We start from the raw sequence: 23,538 nt of genomic DNA, 5'->3' as shown, positions 1-23,538 counted from the left end.
CTCAACACGGGGCAGCCCGCAACCAAAGGTATTATATCGGAGTGTTCGTGTGAACTTAAAAGACCGAAGTTTACAGAAATAATAAAAGTCCGAAGCCGCGGGTTTCCTCCTATCTCTCGAGATCATTCGCGGGGGATTGGATGACGGGTACGCGACTCCACAAGGGCGGAGAGTGACAGAGAGAATATTAACGTCGAAGAAGTGGACGCGCGCGCGCTCAAGCGACGAAACTTCGGGGCATACACGAACGTTTCGCCGCGAATGGAACACGCGAGAGAATCAAGAAGAGACGTTGAAAGACGGCGCACCGTGATAGTACTCGAAATCACACGAAATGCGGGAGACACGGTGCTGTTACGTGTGTGAGAAAGATGCGTGACGATCGATCCGAGAGGAATCAATGAATATTTAATAACAAACAAGTACGGATTCTGTTTAAAATTCATTCATTCAAATTTACAACTAAGTTCAAAGTATAAATACTCATTTAGTGCATTGGTATATTTATATGTTGTGTGTTATTGTTTTTGTTTGATGTTTATGGTAGATTTGTGCTCGAAGAAAGTTATTGAAAAATAGCAATGAATTAAGAATTGTTGCGTGAATGTATGGTGTTTATTATTTAATGGTGTTTCTGTTTATCTACTTATTTTTTCTTCCTTGCGTGACGCTGTGGCCCTGAAATTGGGAAGATCACGTGTGTGTAAATTCCTGTTTTTTTTTATTTTATTTTATTTTTTTTTATTCACTTATATATGTATAGTTTCTTCCGTTTTAGTTGGCAAAGCTCGCGTGGTCGACTCACGAAACTGCTGAGAATGAAAGTGGACGGAGAGTAGAAAGAATGGAGCGCTCTACTCTCGCTTTCATTCGCGGCTTTATATGCGCTTCCCTTGCTTCTTTTACTTGTGCTTCTCTTGCTTCTATGTATTATTCTTCTATTCAAGTATCTTCGTTGGCTTGCGTCGACGTCGACGAGACATTCGCGCGTGTGCAAGGGAAACGAAAGAGAGCAAAAGGAAGTGCGACGTTTTTCTCTCGTTCACGCTCTATACGAGCTTGTATACGATCTTTTTTCGGTTACGAGACGTAAAAAATATTAACCTGTGACTCATGGGTGGATAAACCCGCTGTGGATATTTTCGAACAGGGAAACGATAAGTCATTAAATTCAAATAATTTTTCCTCAAACAGAAAATAAAGAAAAGTATGCGGAAGTTTTGGCAATTTTTTTAATCCAAAATTTATGCTTTCATGAGTAGTTATAGAGAATTCATCATAAAAATAACTTGGAGTTTTTTTTAGAGCAGTATTAGTATCATTAAAATGTATGATTTTAATGTTTTTGTTTTGCTTCGTGAGCATTGATTTTTTCTCATCGGATTATTTATGATTGGATAAGAATAAATATTAAAATACATACCACGATCTGTACATCATCAATTAGTTATTTTAATCAACAAATAATATTGTTAAAGAAATCATTAAAAGACTTTAAATAACGAAAGAATTCTTCAATTTTAAAATAAAATTTCTCTCATAAAAAATTTATTTTCATGAAAAGAATTAAATTCATTCGATAAAAAAGTATTTTTAAATGATATTATAAGTATTCAAATAATTTTAACCGTGACTGTACGATAAAAACCTTTATTTCACTTGAGATATTTTTTTTTTCTTCCTACTTAAAAGAGTTTAAACAAACATTTAATTCAAAAAAAAAAAGATCGAAAGAAATGTATAATCCTGGTATGTAGAAAGGACATAAGGAAACCATTAAATGATGTAAAAAACTGAGAACTCGAAGGCCACAGTAGAATAAAACGGCTTCCGTTTCGTAACACGACGATTTTTCTTAGAATGGTGGTCCTAGTGACTTTCGGTAGTCGCAAATTCAAGCGTAGCGAACTCTCAAAGAATCGGCAAAGCCGAGAGAGTCTTAGGTATAAGGAAACCGGCATCAGAGAAGAGCGCGAGAACAACGGGCGCCATGGAAAGATTTACGGACGAGCACCGGTCCCTCAGGTTCTCTTTCGTATTTTTTATTGCAGTTATCGCCCACCGCCCTGAAATCGGCACGCGGCGACGGCGGCTATGGTCTGAGCCGCCAGTTTCGTAAAATCTCGTGAGAGTCTGTGGCTGCTGGTTAGTTTCGTTTGTGATCGGTGTTGATCGGCTACACTGTGCTACCGTTGCACTTGCCCTTGATCGGTGAATCTATTATATTGCATCTGAATAATTATTTGTGGGTGGATTTTTATCATTAATATCACACTTGATAAGAATTATTTTACTAACGAATTCCATCGTTGATCATTCGATATTCATAAATTCCACTCCAATAGGCACAAAAATTTGAATGATAATTGTACTGAAAATCGAAGTTGTTTCTCATTTTATTATCAATCTAATTCTTGACGTAAGAGCATTTAATTGTTGTAACATTTATTAAAACATCGTTTGGTGATATAGTTATCATATCATGTTATGACAGCTTCGATTTAATGATCTAATTATTAAATTAAATAATTATCAAAAAAATATATATACGAGACACGTTATCTTGAACTTAAAATGGCCGAAAAAACATTTTTTTTTTCATGTTTGTTTCTATTGACGTAAATATATTCAATCATGCCACCTAGGCCAGACGATAAAACATCTAATCACATCGTGTTTGGAAATTCTTGATAAAAAATTTTCTTTCAATTCAATTTTAAGATCGTCTTATAATCATATGTATACAGTTTTATACCGGATGTGTGTTTTAAGGCAACGAGGTAACGAGTCAGGATAAATGTTCGCGCATCGTGTAATTTTTTTTCACTCTTATCTGGACGATGAATATAATATTATTAACAATACAATAACACTGGTGTTAAATCAGTAAAATTGATGAATTAATGATAGGTATTAAAATATTTCTCGTGGTTGATGTGGAGTTAAATGTCTGTCAAACTTAATTATGGACTTAATAATTCAAGTCTTCTTGCGGTATTGAATTTTCAATGCTAAAAAAATGCACGTCAATGGACTGGTTTATGACGTCTGATTGCATTCTCTCATTTCCATGTTCAGTGAACTCAACTATCGATGTTTTCATAAATTATCACACAATGCTCACTATCTAGATCAATCGTGCTAATTGTTGTTGCTTAAATTAAACAAAAAAATATTGCAAAAAAATAAATAAATAGCTTGCAATAAAAAAAAAGCGAAGCTTGAGTGAGGAATAATTGAAAAAATTCAGAGATATTAAATTGAATAAATAAAAATGATTTTAATTGAAAGATTAAACAATTATAATAAATAATAATAAAGATTGAATGAAGCCTAGAAGCTTTTGTCGTCGTTCGTGTCGCATTAATCTGTGGTTTAGCGAACCAATTTAAATATCAGCGACGTAGTAGACGCAATTTTATATCATTTCCGATATCTCGAAGGTGTATGGGTGGGAGTTAAGGGTCCCATGGACAGACACTGAGGTCGAAAGTCTCATTGTGTGTATACACGTGTGCATGAGAGGGCTTATACGTTGGTTTACAACACATGATACACGTGAGTGTGTGAGCACGCGAGTTAGTTCGTAAACGCATGCGCAGCGGCGAAAATATTGTGCTTCGCTAAAAGGGACGAGAGAGGAACAGAGGCTTCTGTTTGTCCGCTACGGGAGTGTATTACATCAATTTTTTAATCAATCTGCTAATTTTTAATGACTCTACATGTGCTTTCGATTTTTTTCTAACACTCCAAACTATATGATTCATTCATTCAATTCAAATTATTTGGGTGGCTTTATTAAAAACACTTTAGTTAACTACCGAATGTTTATTTAATTGAATGAAATCATAAAAAATTTATGCTTGTCCTTCTAGACCGGAAAAATATATTTTTGGAGTCATTTTGAAACTACTTGAAGAATTTCTTCATGTTTGGATTAGAAAAGAGCATAAAAAACGAAATATTTAAAGCCCAGATGATGTTTTTTGTTTACTAAAATAATTTTTGCTCCAAAATGACGGTGGAGAGGAAAAAAAGGAGCATCCATAAACCTCACGTATATTCTCTAATAATTTTGAAAAAAAAAGTTAAAAAAATTGATAGAGATAAATATCCACGAATTTGTGCGTACACATGGACGAGAGAGTGGCTGGCAGCGACCACCAAAACGTTTCGAGAGTATGGGGATATAAAACGTTGTAGTACGCGTGCGTGTGTGTTGGTCGTTGTATGTTGATGCATGCGCGTGTGCGTGAGACCTTGAATCAAGCAGCCTTTGTCGCGAGACTCCACCGCGGCACCACGAGGTCGGCGAAAGTGTACCCAAGAGCTTTTTTGCTCTAAGAGCCCGTCGCACTTTTTACTTTTTCGCCAGACTGAACCATCGCTAGCAAGTAACATCAGCCAAGTGCAGTTGAAATCATACTCTTTCGTCTGTTTCCAAGTTGTTTCAGCGCCTTGCGATGATTTTTATACCGTGACAACATTAAAATTAGCAACTACCCTGCGGCTGTAACTCGAAAAAAAAAAAATAAAACGGATATGAAAGAGGGTGCGTGTCGTTATCGTGGATTGCACGGAAACAAAGCGCGAGGGTTGTGAGGGAAAATTATTAGCTGCGGAAGTACCGGAAGTACAAGAAAAATGGCGCTAATGTCTCTACAGCATTCAAAAATTTTTATCATTTTGGTTGAATCATTACATGACGCTACAAATATATTTGGAGTACACCAAAAAATAAATTGCTGAGATGGTTTAGAGTTGCTTCATAAAAGAGAGAATAAAGGAAATGGTTTTTTTAACGAGAAAAAAATTATTAACTGCTAAAGTATACCGGAAGTATGAGAAAAATGGCGCTAATGACTTGGCAGTATTAAAAAAATTTAATTTTCTTTTATGCTTGAGCTATTAAACGAGTTCATAAGATATATATTTGGGGTAAAACAACTAATATCTTTAGCGTCTTTACAGTGTAATTATTTTTTTTCCCCTCTCTCTCTCTCTCTCATTCAATTTCGCTCGTGGTATGAAGAGTCTACATGTTTGCAGAGGCTGTGTATCATGATTCTAGGAAACTTGTCCGACGTATTTGCTGCGAACATATGCAGGTTCCTCGCGAACTAAAGAATCCAACACATCGTTTCATCGCACTGGGTATATAGCGCGACGGAGCGTGCACTATGGGCCAGCTCGCAAGAGGCGGTATTGAATTTTTGTGCGTTTGCTACGGTCGATTCAGCGAAAGTGCATGCCCGACCAGCTGCTCTCTACCAGACCAAATGCTCCGGATCTTTCCCGCTTTTTTCTTCCTCAATTCTTCAAACATTTGCGAAAGGATCTTTTCAGTTTAAAAATCCTTTTTTTTTTGGCTTTTGAATTTTTTTTTCTTCTTATATCTCTTCTAAATTTCAACAAAATATTTCTACTCTTTATTCTAAATCCGTTCAGCATTTGACTCTTTTTCTTAAAAAAAAAGAAAATTGTTTATTGTCCAGTCGTAAATATTCTTTCAACATGCAAACAAGGAAATCTCTTATGTCTTTTCAATCATCCGCATCTTTTTTTTTTACCTATTGTTCAATTAGAGTATGTCCAAACAGTATTTTTTATTCATTGTTCAACGAAGTTTGTTAAAATTCGTTACAGTGAATTTTTTTTTTCGGAAGCGTTAAGGTATTTTTCCTGTGAATGATATCAGCATGAAAATCACTAAAAGATAGTCGTCCATTTTGAGATAGGGCATGTGAAATATCCGAGTGTTTCTAGATTTAAGTTGGAGCCACGTGGTCGTAAAATTTTAGTATCATCTTCTTTCAAAAGGGAAAAGATAACGTAAATTTCGTCACACATACATGAGGGAATTTTCCTGCCATTTATTGAACTCCATTATAAAACTTTCTCGACTTAGAAAAGTTCATTCATTAAATAACAGTAATTTAGTACAATTTACTGTTAATGATTGTTGTTTTTTTCCATCATAGAGAGAGGTGACGCACGTTATCACTTAGTTCGCATATATCTGCCACGCAGTATCGTCGCGCCAAGGAGTTTCGCGACCTTTAAAGACTAAAGTTCACGGTATTCAGTCAAGACAATTTATAAACCATCACAGAAAGTTCAATCCCCTATGACTTGTTCGTGATCTTGCCACATATATCGAGAAATCGATTGCTCATTAAAAAATTCATCATTAGAAATTATCATTAATCATTTGTTTGTGCAAGAATGAATCTATCATGCCTCTTTGTTTGTTATTTATTGTTTTTATTCGTTGTTTATGTAGATTAAAAATATTTCTATTCATAAATTTTATTTTATCATTTGCAAGAATTCAATCAAATCAATTTTAATGAAGAGAAAGTAGAGCGTTAAATTATATTTAATTCAGTTTAATTTGCATTTAATGAATTATTAACCAGATAACAGTTTTAATAACTCACTTTTTATTTTACACTTTTAATGAATTAATTATAATAATAATAAAAGAATATCGTCATTCTTTTGTTTGCAATTTAAACTAACGTCATTTTGTTGAAAAAAAAAATTCATTAATTTTAATAGAAGTAACATTTCCAATATTATTCTACAGAATTTCTTACAAATTTTCTCTTTAAAAGTTTTCATCGCTGGGAATAGCAAAAGTCGATTTTAAAGTTCACGGGCGAAAGTGTTTCAAACGACAGTGCAAGTTGTGAGTGATAGCGAAAGCTCATTGCCAGCTGTAAAGCTATTACATCAAATACGAGAGAGTGGGTGATGATCTACTGCAGAATATAATAGGTCGAGGACGAGAAGATGAATTTGAAAGCAAAAGAGAACTATTAGACTATGATTACAGGGCCTCATGTACAGATAAATGGGTAGAACATGAATATTTGTATGCGTGTAACAGACTGTGTTAACTTTTCAAATGAGTTGTGTCGAACTAACTTACACCTGTAAACTGAATTGTATATACGTATGGAGTATACATGTAGGCATAATCAATGGTGTACCGATGCATGTAGACGACGTGTGGAACCGTCCAACTTCGTTTCAATGTGCTACATGGGGTGTGAGAGACGTAGTTGTGTAGCAGTGAGCTAAACATTGGGTCGATATTTCGTCCTGGCTCCACGACGCACGAGTTACGGCTGATGGCTTCGAACTTGATACGATAAATTTTTTTTCTTTTTTTATTCAGTTATTGACAATTTCCTTGATTAAAATTTTTTCTATTACACACTTGTAGATTAATTCTCAAGTGTATTCATACAAACGTTCATTAAAGAAAAAAAAAAATCATCATTTACTGATGAATTTCTCCATAAAAAATTTAATTCCAAAAATTTTTTATCAACTTAAAAAATTATTTGGCTTTAGAAAAACAGTGGAAATTGTTAGGTAACATGGCGTGGTAATTATTTTAATTAATGAACATCTGTTAAGCTGTCTCGAAAAAAATTAAAAAGCTCACGTAATGTCTAAAAAAAAAAAAAATAATGCGTCACATTTCTGGTACTTTAGAAGACATTTTAGATAGATGGGGGATAAAGGGAATTTTTCAGCGAAATAATTACGGCAAAGCATTAAAAATTGATTAAGAGATTAATTATTTATGAAGCAAAAATAAAGTAATAAAAAATAATTGAGGTGTAATGTATTTGAAGTAGGTAAGAGTAAGTAGATAGCGATATGAATGACGGGTAGTTCAACTACGGTAGCCTAGTATACGTCGTTTACGAATACTAAAGCGTGGGAATAGAGGTGGGCGAGTGTATAGAGGGAGGACTCGTAATAGTAACCTTGGTAAGAGAACGAGAGTAGAGCGCGTGGTCAACAGGCGCCCGAGGTTTATATCACACATGGATTTACCGAGAGTTGCATGTCGACTCACGTTTTCCCGACAAACGAGGTCAAAGGGACGCTAGAATGAACGAATATATAAATGTATGAGATCATATTACGTGAATAGTCATTTGGAATAATAGACATAATGTTATTTAAAGTTAAAAAAATGTAGATGAGACATTTGATTGATATGATAAGAGCTCTTTAAAATGTAATATTTTTATCAAGGATTAAAATTAATGTGGATGTTATTTATTTCTCTGTTGCAGATCGTACAAATCAACCGCCTTCTAAGCTACATTAACCTCAAGTGATTTATATTTTCTTACGAAGTGCGAATGACGTAATTAGTGTCTATATTGTCATAATATCTCAAGAGCTTTTAGGTTCGAAAAAGTGAAAGGAGAAAGTTTAAAGGAAAATAACAAAGACAAAGTGACTGAAATCGGGATTAAAAAGCTATAGTATCTATCTAGTGTACAAAAATATATCTGATACAAAAGTCCGCCAGTGCCAAAACTAAAGGATTACAAACAAAAGTGAGTTTATTGTTTAAAAAAAAATCGTGTGACAAAGTGAAATAGAACTAAACCACAAACCAAAGAATTTACCATTTTTTTACTAATCATTCAACGAGATTAACAAGCGGAGAACAGCTGGAGCCATTTCAATATTAAAGGAAAAAAATAAATGATAGTAGGCTTCGCCAAGCACTGAGTTTTCCGCACTCCGTTAATAAACAATTTAGAAGCAGAGTCTAAAAAAAGATCGCATAGGAATTTATAGTTAACCTTTTAAGTATTTTACATTTTTTAATGAGCATCGACGAGTAAATTTTTATGAAATTTTAAGTAAAACAATTTAAGGAAATTTCGCTCAGGAAAAAATACGTACGAAAACCGATCTACTTCAGTTCGTAGCCTAAACCTGTCGAGTACAAAAATAAAAAAAAAAAATACAAAAAGTGAAGTTAGCCAACGTGAAGCTCAACGAAACTTATCCATAGTGCGGCGAAAGCCATTTGTGAATAAAATATAGAAGAAAATTTTTTAATATCGTCGTTTGTGATCTCGAGTTTAACAATCGGCATCAGTGACTAAATGTAATTCAAGAGTTATCAAAAAATATTGGTGTTGGGTTTTGATATCTGCTATTTATTTCTGAAAAAATAATTGAAACAATTGAAGAGGTTAAATTCCTGGACAGCTACAGCCAGGGGATGGATTTGAAGATGTGTTGGGGAAGATGAGCGCTGAAGTAAAGAAGGAGGGCATCGCCCCTGAGAGGGTGAGCCCCCCGGCGGCTTTAGCAGCATCGCCAGGTAATATCGGACCTGGTGACCCAAATCGTCATCTGCCGCCTTTCAGTAGTTTCTCTGGTGACGTCACAATGGACAGTGGAACAACATTGACGACACTGCACAGCCAAGACATCGGATTAGGATTGACTTCCTCGTGGGACTATTACGAGGGATTGACGGGTCGTCTGATAGACTCCCGAGGTGAAGTAGTATTAGCCAGTCAGTACCGACCATGGGAGTCCAAGCATGGCGTTGGCCCTAACAATGAGGGACTGCCAAGCTTCGCAAGTCAATTTGCACCACCAAGTGAATCGGAACCGCAGTTGACAGCCTTAACGCCGTTGTCGCCTGCATCAATCTCGCATTCACCGCCAGTCACTTCAGCTGTTGGATTGCCAAGTTTCCATACTCTGGGAACACCACTACCACCACCCCATCCACACCGAGGATCTGTTGGTTATCCCTTGGTACCTGCACCCGTCCAAGCACGAGAAGTTCCAGCTCTGCAACAACAATTGCTTGATGAACGGCATATTCAGCTCCTGGGATCTAGTCCAGTCCAGGGCTTTGCACCTCCACCACCAGGTCATCCTCATCATACTGTCCTGACTGTGGTGAAACCCGAGTACCCTCAATTGCATCATGCAAACTTCCAGAACCCCATGTCAACTGTTCTTGACTCCTCACCGACTTCACGTGCGGTAGGTGTTGATGGCAGGAAAAAAGAACGTAGAAAAATACGTGCTGGCTCTATGGAGTCTGAAGATGGTAGTGGTAATGTTGAAAGTTCTGGTCAAGTAGCAGCAGTTTCTTCTACTGCTAACCGTGGTCCTCATGGACATATTGGTAGTGGAATGGGAGATGTTGATGGAGAAGGTGGTCTTGGTGATAAACCAGCCAAAAAGAAACGCAAACGTTGCGGAGAATGCATCGGATGCCAACGAAAAGACAACTGTGGAGACTGTGCGCCATGCAGAAACGACAAAAGTCATCAGATCTGTAAGATGCGACGGTGTGAGAAGCTCACGGAGAAAAAGGTGAGTCATTTTTTCATTCAAATTCACGTCCATGACAACTTCATCCTCATAGAGTTATTAAATTCACGCACCTGACGAGCAAAAAAAGTACTTGGGGTCTTAGGATCAACCAGGTAACATAGTGAGGCCAATTCCCACGCGATGATACGCGCGACTTGTCTCAATGTAAATGAAAATTCATGGCGTTGGAATTTCCACTACGTGTAGATAAGTAGGAATCTTTTAGAAGTGCGTGTGCTAAGAACGAAAGTGAGCGGATATGAGCGTGTGAACGACTTGTTTATGCCAGAATTGCTACGAAGAACTGCCCAGTCAATGTGTGTAGAGAAATAGAAACTGCTGATGGTGACTCGGACATACACTAGTAGAGTAGCGTGGTAGCAAAAGAGCGCAGGGTGGTGTGTAAACGTCAACGGTGGGTGGCCCGACAGGATTGGATGTTGTGTAGATATATATAGCCTGAACTTGGCCTCGATGTTGGCTGAATGTGCCATTGGGAAAGAGAGGGAAGCCACGAAAGAGGAGGATTCCCAGAGGAAAATACAGAAACACAGATAACCGAGGTGGTTTATTATTGTAGTGACATTGAATAGAGGGTTGGTGGTGGGTTGATCTGCTTGAATCGTTTGTTCTCATCTACTGATAACACCCATATCGTGCTTATTCATTACAGATTAGTATATAATTTCGTGATATCTATCTTCCAATTTATTTCGCAAAAATGTTGGATCATATATATTTAAATCACATCATCATATTCATTTTTCGTTCAACTTTTTCAAGAACAAACCTCCTTTCACCATAATTATGTACACTTAGATGAATAATCTTTTACAGCGAAACAATTACCGTTGAAAAAATTTCAAAATATCATTCCTCAGCTCCTCTTTTTTTTTTTACTTAGTGACTAGAATGTTATAAATAGGTTTCAACGATTGGACGTGGAATTTACTTTATCAAGAGTGTGATAGTAGAGGCTTTATTTGAAGCAAATGATCTTTGTAAGCAACTTGGGCTTATCGTAGAGCAAGTTCAAGGCTCGACCCGGGTCATAATAATCGCGTATCAGAATTTCAGCGAAACAAAACGTGTTATTTTTTTCGTAAGCCTATGGCTTGAATTACTTATCGATATTTTGATGATACAATTCATTTTCGTGAGTTACATTTAACGATAAATATTATTTTACTGCAACAGTTGCAAAGTTTAGCTATTAACTATATGTATAACATTCTTATATGTTATTAAACACTGATGCTGATAACTAAAATTTAAGTCATAATAGAGATAGACAGAACAAGAGTTAATTGAGAAACGATTTTATAAAGAAACAAAACAACTACTTATACGGGAGCATTCACACCGATCATGAAAGATTTTCGCAAGCAAACAAATCAATTATCCCTGACGTTAGTGTATGACGTTTGACCTATGAATCATGGGCATTGAACGCTCTGCAGTTCACTAACATTGAGGAATAAATCAAAATATAAATATCTCCATTTTTTATTCAACTCGAGAAACAGATTCGTTTATTATTCAATGGAAATAGTAAAAGCAAATCAAGTGAATCCAACAAGAAAAGCATGTTAAAAAATGTCTGACAGTGATAGAGTTTTACCAAATAATATTATTTTAAATGAAAGAATCTTTTTGCTCTTTTTGTCTCTTCAACAGAGTTGATCATTTACACTTTACAAGCTTGATAGGATAGTCAGAATGAAGTTTAAATCAAATTAAAAATATTCCTGAAACGGTTCTGATGGTTTTTAAGACCCGGACATTGCTGATAGCTTTTGAAACGTGGAAGGGCTTGTAAAAGAGTAAGGAAACGAAGGAGAAAAGACGTCATTGCCGATAATCAATAACGTCTCAGAGTTTTAAATAGCTGGAGACATTTAAAGAGAATAAGTAATTTTCTTGAACTATAATTATCCAACTTTTAAATATAATACCTGTCAAAATTTAATTTTAACCAATTTCGTTATAATTATTACAACTCTTTTATATTTAAAGATATTTTATTCGAGTCAATTCGTATGTAAATTGAATGTTTGTTTATGCAAAATAAGAATCTCTAGTGAAAGGGAATTATTGAAAGTGGTGAAAAAAATGTAAGAAGTTAATAGTAGTTGATATAATAGCATATAATAGTTAATGAACACATGAGACGATTGATTATATTATGGGTTGTCCATCATAACAACTCATCTTCGATCAACTAAAACGCCCATCTTATCTTGAGGAAGAAGGCACTCTCATTCTTTTTCGTTTCAAAGTATTAAAAGATACTTTCCTGACTTGATTCCGTGTTCACGAAATTCTCGTATAATCTCTTTTGCTCACGCAACATGTTTCTTATATACAACTTAATTCTAATAATAATCAGATGGTCTATTCATTATTTGAACATTTTTCCGGCTATAATTATCTCGCTATATATTCTGAAATCCCTCTATCGCTTTCCTTGCAAATAAATTAATGCTGATAAAGATTTATAAGTTTATTAGCGTAATAGTATGTATTCGGATGTCTGTGGGGAACACTCGACAATTTTCAAACTTGATAATAATCGTCGAGGACGACGATATCACGAGGGTTTCTCTTCCTCTCTTCCACGCCCGTACGCACACTCAAAAACTCTTGAGTTCCGCGACGATAAGGGAAATATCGGTAATCCACTTCAAGATTCGAGTGGAGAGAATCGTTTATCACTGGAGCTACACCACTGAGATGGTTTGAAGGAGGTTGAAGGAGGATAGAAGAGCTTTATAGAAGAGGATGAAGATACGCGTAATCCAAAATTTGATATTTATAACCTTGTAATTTACCTCAATTTCACAAAATTTCTCGAATAATTTACTCACTGGAATTATCAAAGAGGGGGATATCAAGATCGCGTTCAATGGGTAGAGAAGAAGAAGAAGTTTTTGCTCAATTTCCAACTGCTTCCTTTCCCTCTGGAAGCACACCAAAGTCCTTTCGTCACTTTTTCGTTGCTCCCAACTAACCCTCAGGTTACATAAAAGGTCCTTCGACCAATCAAAATCCTCGAAAGTGTACACGCATCAACACATACTGACACACGTGCGTAAATTGGAATCTTCCATTTTGTGGCTTAGGGTAGGTTAAGAAGAAACCGTTTTACTTTTGCCTGCGGCTATCGAATCGAGTGAATTTTAAATCGATTTTTCTGATGGCAAAATAATTTTTTCATCGAAAGGAATATTAAATAAAGCGTGAAAATATTGCTGGTGAATTTGTGGGATTCAAATAGGATATAGACTTTTTTTTTGATTATTTTTTTTCACGTTGATATTTTTGTATTTTATCTCTCTTTTTTCACTTACTAACATGGCCTTTGCGAGTTTGTTGCCCTGAAGCAACGATAACCCTGAGGAACTCAAGCAATACAACTACTTATCGACCACTTATCGCCTTCATGGTGAAACTGCTGTACAAACTATTTCAAGTTTTGTCCATATGAACTACAAAAATTTACTAAATTCTTCTTCTCTACCTCCATTTTGTAACAATCAAGTCATTAACATTAATAAAACCCTAACATTTTACTAAAAAAAAAAAAAATTACTAAATCATTAACAATAATTTAAAAAAAAAACAAAAATATATACTAATCCTGAACTAACAGATATTAATCATTCACTAACATGTTACTAACTGACTAATTTATTTAACATTATTTTTTAAAAAATTATTAATACAAAAAATTAACATAATTAACACATTACTAACACAAACTAATCATTGATTAACTAATTAACCAACATTAATAACAAAATTAACATAAGCTAAGTCGTGTGAAAGTTTTTTAACAAAACAAAAAAAAATACTAACATGAACTAATCCATTATTAATCAGATCATTAACATGTCACTAATAACCGTAGGTAGAAAAAAAGAACTAACAAAAAAGTGGATGTAGCGAAAAATAGTCAAAGTAGTAAGAAAGTTTCCGTCGTTACAATTTTATTCACCTGCAATAATTTAACCTGCAGTAAAAAGAAACATCAGAGAAAAAGGTCGACCTTTCTGGTAACCGAATACATCGTCCCATGCATTTCTTGCCCTTCCTTTCTATATAGCCATCGTCTGCCCTTACGACAACGGGGATATCCTCTTTCTCGCTTTACTTTCATGGGGCTTCCTCGTTTCGATTTATCGAAGGAAACCGAAACCGTAAGCCAATGCGTTACAACAATTTGTGAAGCTCCGTTCACTGAAACCGTTGTTGCCGTTGATGAGGTCTCTTGTAAACTATCCAATTGTATGTCTACTACATAAAGTTGAATTGTTCAAGTTTTTGTTTGAGTGCTAAAATCGATAGGAAATGGCATATAATTTGCTTCCTTTAGAAAATTGAAAAAATTCTATTCTATAGAAGAAATTTTAAATTTTAATGAGAGTCTATCAATTTTTCATCAATCTCTTTCCTGTGTATAATACGTTATTCTTCCTTTACTTGTTGGATCTTCAACGTCCTTTTTTATCTATTTATTATTTTATTGATACATCCACTACTGAAACTTTATACTATTTTTATAGCATCATCGTGACATTGATTAATGAAACTGTGATATTTTTTTTCGATTTTTATAGAATGTTTTTTTTATTTTCATGTAATTTTATACAGCTGTTCATGTACTCTGATTCTAATCACTTTTCGAATTTAATTGAATTTTATTGATCAAAAATACAATTCAGTCGTCACAATAACGTATTTGTTTGTGTTATTATATTAATAAAATGTACATAATTAACTATAATGGATTTGAATTTTGTGTGGGATGTAATTGTAGAGGTAATGATACTGAATTAAAGATAAATAGAATGATGTCATCATCTAAAGTATAGTCAAATAATAAATTTCATTTTATTATATTTTTAAGACGTATATTAAATAGATGGATCAGGGGTTGAAAAAGATCTTAGCAGAAGATTGATATTCATCTCATTTTTGACCAGCTACTGGATTTATTTCCTTGGAGTTTTCTTGAAATGTAGTACACAATGAGACTGGAAAAATAAGTCATGAATATGAAACCTTCACGAAAAGAGCTTTTCCTCTCAAGGGAATCAACGACTCGATTATCCACTTCCAATAGGGACTCACTTGTCTCGAGTTTCAACGAATACGACACGAACATATATTTTTTTAATACACTTTCGTCAAACGAAATCCAACACCACGGCCAACTCAAAGAGCTTAGAAGTCGTATACAGGCGCGATCACACGTTAGTACCTACATATTTCAGGATTAACTCACCCCTTTTTCGGGGGTGACCGAAGAATGTGAAAGGCGTGCAAGTCGATCGATTGAGAATTATCAAGCTAGGTAAATAATATAAATTCGGTTTTGTTCTGATGGCTAACTTTCACCATCACCCATATGGAAAATTAACATAAGCACTTTGGGAAACTAGAATTCGAAAAGGCATTTTTGTCTTATTAACATTTCTATTGCACTAATTTTCAATATGTTTGGAATTTATATTCATCAATTCTTTAGAGATGCCCATGAAATTTCTCGTTTGCTAGAGCATGCATATTTCATCATATTTAGAATTTTCATGAGATCCAACTTGGTTCTCATATGAGAAAAATCATTAGAGAGTTAAATATTTTGAGCTACTTAAACAAGTTATAAAATTTTACTCCAGAGTTTTTAATAGAATTAAATTTATTTTTAAACTGCACCAAAATGTATCTATAAAATTATTTAAGATTTTTTCTTATGTTAAGTAAGTAATAAATAATTTTTTTTAATTAAAAAAATTATTGGGACGATCAAATTCTAGTCAAAGTATTGAATTGATCCAAATAAATTTTTCTCTAGTCATATTAAGTTAAATATCAAATAATTTAGGCTTAAAATAATGATTATTTACCACAAAGAAAAATGGTATTGATATATATATCATCAGTATTTTGAAAAACAAAATGTTTATTGAAGTTATCACGAATCTTACTATACTAAGAAAACCAGGGTCAGTTTTTATCACGAAACTCATTGATATCTTTTTGTGCGTATTGACCAGATAGTAAATACCTTCATTGACGAATCAACGTCGCCGACCAGATAATACAAAAAAACACTGTTCTGAATGAGCAATCATTTCTAGATAACGACCAAAATCCAATATTTTTAATTCATTATTCTCGAAATTAATCGTGTAAACAATTTATAAAAATTCAAAACAAAAAAAGAATTACTTATATAAATAACTGTATCGCAGAGAGCCGTTAAAAAAAAGTTGTGTAAAGCGAGAGAATATAAAAAATAAAATTTGTCGTTTTTTAGAGTCGATATATCAAAGAGAAAAAAAAAATGGAGTAGAAACGCTTAAGGGGTGAGAGGAATGGAGCTCGTAACGCGTGTCGTGGAGCGTGCTACGCAGTTTCAGCTCATGGTAGAAGTTTCCTCGAGTCGATATATCGATCCCCACCCCCACTCGTTGCTTCCTGCCACGGGAACAGGACTCTCTCTCCCACAGGATGAGTCACACAGCTTCCCCGACACCAACACACTGCTTCCACCCTTCTCTTTTTGCGTCTCTTTCACTCTCCGACACGCACTGTGACCAACACAGCAGAGTTAAAGCACGCAGAGATGTGTGTAGATATTCGGCCGCTTCATAAAAGAGTAAAGGTGTTGTTCTGGCACCTTTTCTTTCCTCATACTCACCTTTTTTATTTCTTTTTATCTCTTTCATGGTCTTTCTTCTCTTCATTTCTTGAGTTCCTTGTCTCTATATCATGTCTTCATCTTCTTCTCACTCATTCTCTTATGCTTCGCTCACTGAAGAAGTGAGACCGTGAAGCAGGACGAAATTGTAAAGCCAGTTTTACATTATTCAGCGCGTGCCGCATGTCGTACGCTCTTTCGGAAGCAAGGAAATGCCGCACGAGCCTTTCATGTTTTACTGTACTTGAATATCAAGGTTTCTTTCTGCATGTGAAATAAATTTTTGCTTCGCAGTACTCTCTCGTTTTATCCAAAATTCAATGAAAAAAAATTTAATAAGACCTACTAAGATATTTTCTTATCGTTCAATTTGATCTGAAATATTTTTTTTTTTTTTTGAAATGTTTTTATATGTAAATGATGGTCTTGAGGCTGCTAAATCATTAGAATATATTTAAATTAATGGTTCTCATTATTTTATTATATTATTAAAAAATGCTAAAAAATATTTTATGATTTTTTGTCATGTTAAAAATCTTTATATGTATCAAGATTAAATTACGCATATTTATGAGATAAAATTCTCAGCTCGCTGGTTAATTAAAAAAAAATTCATTTAAATGTCATTACAACATTTTTTGTGTTCATTTATTTTTCGTGTCTGTATTTTTTTCTTATGTCTTACGTGAACTTCAACTTTTTATTAACGATGATCAACTGAAGTTCGAACAGAAACAACATTTAACTGCTTATCAAATTTAAATTAAATATTTTTTTTCCAAACTCACACCTAATATTATTTCATCTTGATCTTGTATGCACAAATGTGTGGAGACTTCATTTAATTTATTTTTTTTAACCATGAATTTCTGAGTAAAGTCTCGCATACTTTAAAAAATCAACACAAGTATCTAATGATAAGGCTAAAAAAAGACACATATATATGTATATATATATTCATATAAAATCTTACAACCTTATACCTTTTAGGTATATTATCATTTTCAGACAAAAATATCTTTCTGAATGTGTTCCTTAAATTTTCGTCTCAAAACTTGTGGAAAAAGGTAAAGAATAGCGATGAGATGCAATTAACCCTCAGGCAAATTTCTTCTCAACTCTCGACGACGTTCGAAGTTATAAACCTCACCCTATTCTTCTTAAAAATTGAACGAGGGACGTTGAGTTTTTTAGAGCCACACCTAATTGTCGGTTTATTTCGTAGAACAATGTGAAGGAAGAGTTATTTTTTTTTTTTTTTATTTTTTAAATAATAAAAAAATCCTTTTGACTTCACACTTCTATCAATATGTAACTCATTAAAATTATAACTTCAATTGCATATTTTTAAAGCTGCTTTATATTCGAAAAATTTTTCAAGCGCACGTGCATATTTGTTCACGTGCACTTAATGACAAGGTACTAACGTGGCTTGTAGAGTTTCAGGGTGCAATTACCGCTGAAAAATGCAAAATGTACCCGATGCGTAATGCAACCGTGCCGTTGGTATGGAGAGTAGAACGAATACTTTTGATTCACAGTTCCTTTATATATAGAAACTCTTTCAATGCTAGTTTCCAATGTTCTTTCGTATTCACTCTATACACTGCATATCACACTACAGTTTAAAAAAAAAAAAAGAAGTTTACCATTCAATAATAATTTATGTAGAAGAAAGAAATTGATGCTGACTTTGTTATTCCTTCGGAAAAATTATACAGTCTGCAATTTTTTTTAATAATACGTCGGTGCATATAAAATCGATTATTTTTATGGTTAAATTTAACCTTTTAAATTACATTTTTTATGAGGTGTTTAATCAATAATTTATGCCAAACTCTCGTTTACGGCAATAAGCTAATGTAAGTAATGATAGAACAATTTTTATGGAAAGTTAATGTGAGGAACGTTGTAAGAATATTTTACATCAATAATTTGACATCAAAGTCATATTAATGGTTCATTAAAAACAAGAAAGTAGAACAACATTTTTGTTAAAAAAACAAAAAAACAATTTCCGATCAATTATTAATATCCAAGTATCATAACCGCGTCATTTATTTTTAAACTGTAAGATTTATGAAATCTATTAAATCGTAAAATCCAGTATATTTCCATGAGCAAATTGTTTGTGGTATTTTTCGATTCGCTAAATTGAGGATTTCGCTTGCAGGCATATGAAAAACTAAGCCGTCATTTAAACGTAAAATCGATCCCACAACCAAACTAAATTTCGACGAAGTATAAACTTGGGCAGGGTGAAATAGTTGGCGGGGGTGAGTAGAGAAGCGGTTGAGGGGTGTAGAGAGCATCACGGGAAGCCTCGTAAGGATATAATCCGGCTAGATTCGCCGTATCGATTTTCGAGGTGCAGCGAGTACTATATATATGCGCGCGTGTGCGTGCGTGCGTGCTGCTCGAGATATATCGCTCGGCTGCGCGCACGAGGCTCCGTGACTCATTGGCTCTGTTCAAACTGAATAAATGCAAAAATTTTGAGTTAACCAACACTTGAAGTCATTCGCACTTAAAGGAATATATATGTATTTTACAATGAGTCCGACAAAGAGATTATTGATTCATTTTAATTGAATCTGCCAATTTTTTTCTTGTCATCTTGACGGCTTCCGAGAAGGAAGGAAAGTGATGAAAGCTAAAGCGGAAACTGAACTGAAAGAAATCGCGACCCTTGCAGCTATACAGAAAGTTTGCCTGAGAAAAGCAATGTCAATGATCGACATTCTGTGAAAGCTCCACACCGTAGTTGTAGACAAGCGAGAAGAGAAAAGAGGGTTATCATACTCCTCAAGATTTGATTCGCCTTTCTTCAGAAATTAAAAGAAATATTTGACGCATTTAAATTAGCCAAGTACTTTTCAATTTAGTTTTCAAAATTGAACAAAAATTGCTAAATTTTCTTTACTTATACTCCAAAATAGTTTATTATTGATTTATTTTTCATTAGCCGTGGAATTGATTTATCTTTACAAGAAAAAAGATATTCTGCATAGAAAAATGTTTGCTCCAAATATAAAAAAAAAAAAAATACCCCATACAAAAAGGAAAAATTTTAATGAACTCTTTTCCAATTACGCAGGATGATATTACGGAATTATTAAAGAATTAATAATTCACGAAAGAAGGGGGAATGAGAAATTTTTATCCGATAGCTGAATGATTTGGTATGCTCTTTGAAGCAAAAAAGAATGCCACTCCCTCTTCGAGCTGAATAGAAAAGGACCTAAAAATTTGTCGAATTTTTTACCCCTTGAACATTTTCACCAGACATACTAACCCAAAGAAGTGACGTGAAAAAATATTCAATCAGTGCACTTGTTCGAATGAGAGACACACGCGAGGGAGAGTAGTCGAGACGTTCAGAAGAAGCACGTGCTACGTGTATGTTCTAGTCTGACCGTTTGCTTTTCATCCTTTTCCATTTTCTCTCTTTCTTGCTTGTTTGTGCATGCGCGACTCTGTTAGACTCGCACGCGGTGGATGGAGCAGGTAAAAAGGGCCCTACAGCTGTCGGACAGCTGCTCCCTTCTGTCCTACATACATATCATCGATGAAACCAGCCGTATATGCGAGTTTACTCACACACTTCAACATCTCTAAATAATACACGTATGATAGACAGTGAAGAAGAAAGAGCAAGAGATATGTGGAAAATTCATTTCTATTGCGAATGCACGTGCGTTTGACTATTTACATGAAGCCTTTCATGCTATACAACTCGAACAACCGTGAATAATGATGATGATACGAGTGTCCTGCAAAAACATCATGATGCACAGTTGTACAGATGAGACCTATAATAAAATTAGCATCGCGTCGATTCATCCTTTTTTTTTAATATCTACTCTTCAACATTCTCTAGCCTGCTTTCATCTTATTTCATCTACTAAACATATATATTAGCTCAGATATATTGCTGCCAACCAGCCTAGAACTATGCACTGCTCATTGTCATAGCATGTTCGTCAAACCCATCGTGAGGGATGTCAATGAGCCAGCTCGACCGTGAAGCTGTTCTCGCTTTTTCAATGTCTGGTTCACCAGAGCTCAAATAATTCTATTAAATTTTTTTCATTATTTTTATTTATTAGCATTTGATAGATGAATGTCATTATTTTCGCTAAATTAAATTATCAAATAAATTTTTTACACATCATATATCCTGAAATAATAACATCCAAGTCTTTCTTTTATTTAAAAGGAAAAAACTGAATAAATGAATTTTCTTTAAGACGTCGTAAGCGATAATCAATAATTCACTCCAATTGACAATCATGTACTATTTATAAATGAATCTATTATTTTTTATTCTCTTTTTAATTGTTAATAATATTACTGTGTTAGTCATGCTTAATAAATAGGTCAGAAAATGATATTTTATTGAGAGAAAAAAGAAAGAAATTTTTTTTTAGATTTATTTTTGTATGATTTAGATAGTTTTTTTATGTAAAGGCTGGAGAGTGTTATAGAGCGAATACCAGTTGAGTCGTGATAGAACAATAGACCAAGTGGTCTGATTTGAGACAACGGTGCGAGAATTATGTCGACAATGCTACTGATTGCTGGTTCATTATGACGTCATAAAAGCGAATCTAGCGTAGCGCGATAAGTGTCTGGATATAAAGCGTTGTGTGTGATTTAAGACAAGCATCGTTCTCGATACCTTTTTTATTTAGCCGGAAAAAAGAGAGAATAGAGGAAGAAAAAAATTAGCACACATTATTAGTATAAATTCTCCTTTTTTATAGCACAAATATAAAAGATCGTAAAACTAGAATAAATATTTTATGACATTCTGTAAGGCTCGTCGATTGTTTCTGATAAAAGTTTGTGTTCAGTTGACCGGGTGTCAGTGATATAAAAATGAAAATAAAGAGTATCATCGAGGGAAAATTGATCCTTGACTAGAATAGTTGATATTTGTAGTGGGCAATACTACTAAAGAGGAAGCAAGATATGGAGTTAGAAGAACGCGTGTGCGCGGCAGCGTGAAGGCAGAAGGGCGAAGGAGAATGATCCTCTGCGAACTAGAGAGACCATGATTTATTTGCGCCATGGGGCACCACCGTGGCGCGTCATATTTCTTTTCGGCTACGCGCAAGCGACTTTGAAGTTTAATCGATGGTGAACAATATGGCCGAATTTACAACTAGCAGACGAGAAATTCGAAGCGGAACGAAAAAATATATGTCAAGAACGGAAACAATAAACTGACTATGAAGAAACGTGAGACTCGTTGTTGTGACCTTCCGTCCAAATTTCATCAGTTATTCTAATTCATATTCTAACATTATTCTCACTAATTATATCTTCACTATGAACATTATTATATTCCAGAGGTTGACTTTATTACATTGAGCTAACAAAAAAAAAAATTTAATATCAGCTCGTTTTTGTGTGGCAAAAAAAAATTAGGAGCATCATTAAGTCATTTATTCCTCACGTCAATCTTTGGTTTAAGGGTATTTGCATCGATTGAATTTTAAATTGTAAATCAAGTCGAAATCTCCATCGCAATTGGCTTTAAACTCACCACGCAGACGGCGTACATTGGATCCACATGTGCGTATGTTACAATAGTTAATTCTAATCCTAATGGTCCACAACCTAGTTCTCCCTGGATCCCTTTGGCTAATCCCAATTACGACTTGCCATTAGTTTTATTTTGAAGGTAAGCCATTTTAGATGTTCCAATGTCTAGTTTGTATTCTCGTCAATATTCTGAAGCTGTTGTGTATGCTTTACTCACGCACCACCTTCAACATCAACCCCCTTTTTATCCCCCCTATCCACTTTCTGATCGATCGCTTGGCCGCCAGTACCTTGATTTATGTTCCACGCTAATTACGCTCATTTACATGAAGATAGATCAAGCCGCTCGGACCAATTAAACTCTAAGAGAACGCACCCTCATTCTTCTTTACCTTCATATATCACATTGTGGAAATTTACCAGAAAAGTTACGTCAACAATTTTCTCCTTATTTTTTCTTGTACATATTCCTAAGTTCTTCTTTATCATCATATTTCAATTTCAAAATATGCTCTCGAGACGTCTCATTTTTTTTTACGTACATACAACAGCTGATTGTGGGAAAGAATTTCTGGGAATTTTTTTATCAAAAAGTAAATCGTAAAAAACACTACGATAACATTTTTGAATGAATTTATACTCCAGTTATATCCTTCATATTCTTACGTAATCAAAGGATAAAAAATATGCTCAAACTTATTTAAATTGATAAAGTTTTAACAGACCATCTGTTCAAAATAATTATTATTCTAATCCCAAAAATTATTTCGACTGGACTTAGATGAAAAATGAAACGTTTTAACACCCCATAAAAATTCATAGGCAATATTAACATAAAAATAATTTGTAATAAAAATTAGTTCAATTCTTCCCCTTTACTACTATCATCATCCAGGAACGTCGAAGACTTCTTTTAGCATACCACAAGTCAAAATGATGGATGACGTAAAAGAATAATCCTTAATATCTTTTTGTCCTATCTTTCATATCAAATAAACTAAATATATTCCTTCAAGTCGCGTCATCACCAAGGTCTAGAAACTAGATCCTCGCAGCTGCTTGACCTGAAACCGGAAGCTGCCAGCCATTTTGTTTGCACAGTTGCTATGGTAACC

General features: G+C 34.4%; 1 protein-coding gene across 2 annotated transcripts in view; it reads left to right on the top strand.

The window, feature by feature from the left end:
* Tet (Ten-Eleven Translocation (TET) family protein) overlaps positions 1–23,538 on the top strand; it is a 62,622-nt gene continuing 39,084 nt past the window's right edge. Inside the window, exons 1-2 of one of the 2 annotated variants that reach the window (XM_035094549.1) lie at positions 1–28; positions 8,100–10,167. In XM_035094549.1, the coding sequence (XP_034950440.1) occupies positions 9,076–10,167 (1,092 nt within the window). In that variant the 5' untranslated portion in view covers positions 1–28; positions 8,100–9,075. Of the gene's footprint in view, positions 29–57; positions 423–8,099; positions 10,168–23,538 lie in introns of those variants that run through there. The other variant, XM_035094548.1, reaches the window with a different exon arrangement.

Source organism: Chelonus insularis, unplaced genomic scaffold, assembly GCF_013357705.1.
Source record: "Chelonus insularis isolate UGA/USDA-ARS -01 unplaced genomic scaffold, ASM1335770v1 scaffold_714_pilon, whole genome shotgun sequence".
Taxonomy (NCBI): Eukaryota; Metazoa; Arthropoda; class Insecta; order Hymenoptera; family Braconidae; genus Chelonus; species Chelonus insularis.
The sequence above is the reverse complement of the archived record's forward strand: the minus strand, read 5'-3'. Positions and strand labels throughout refer to the sequence as shown.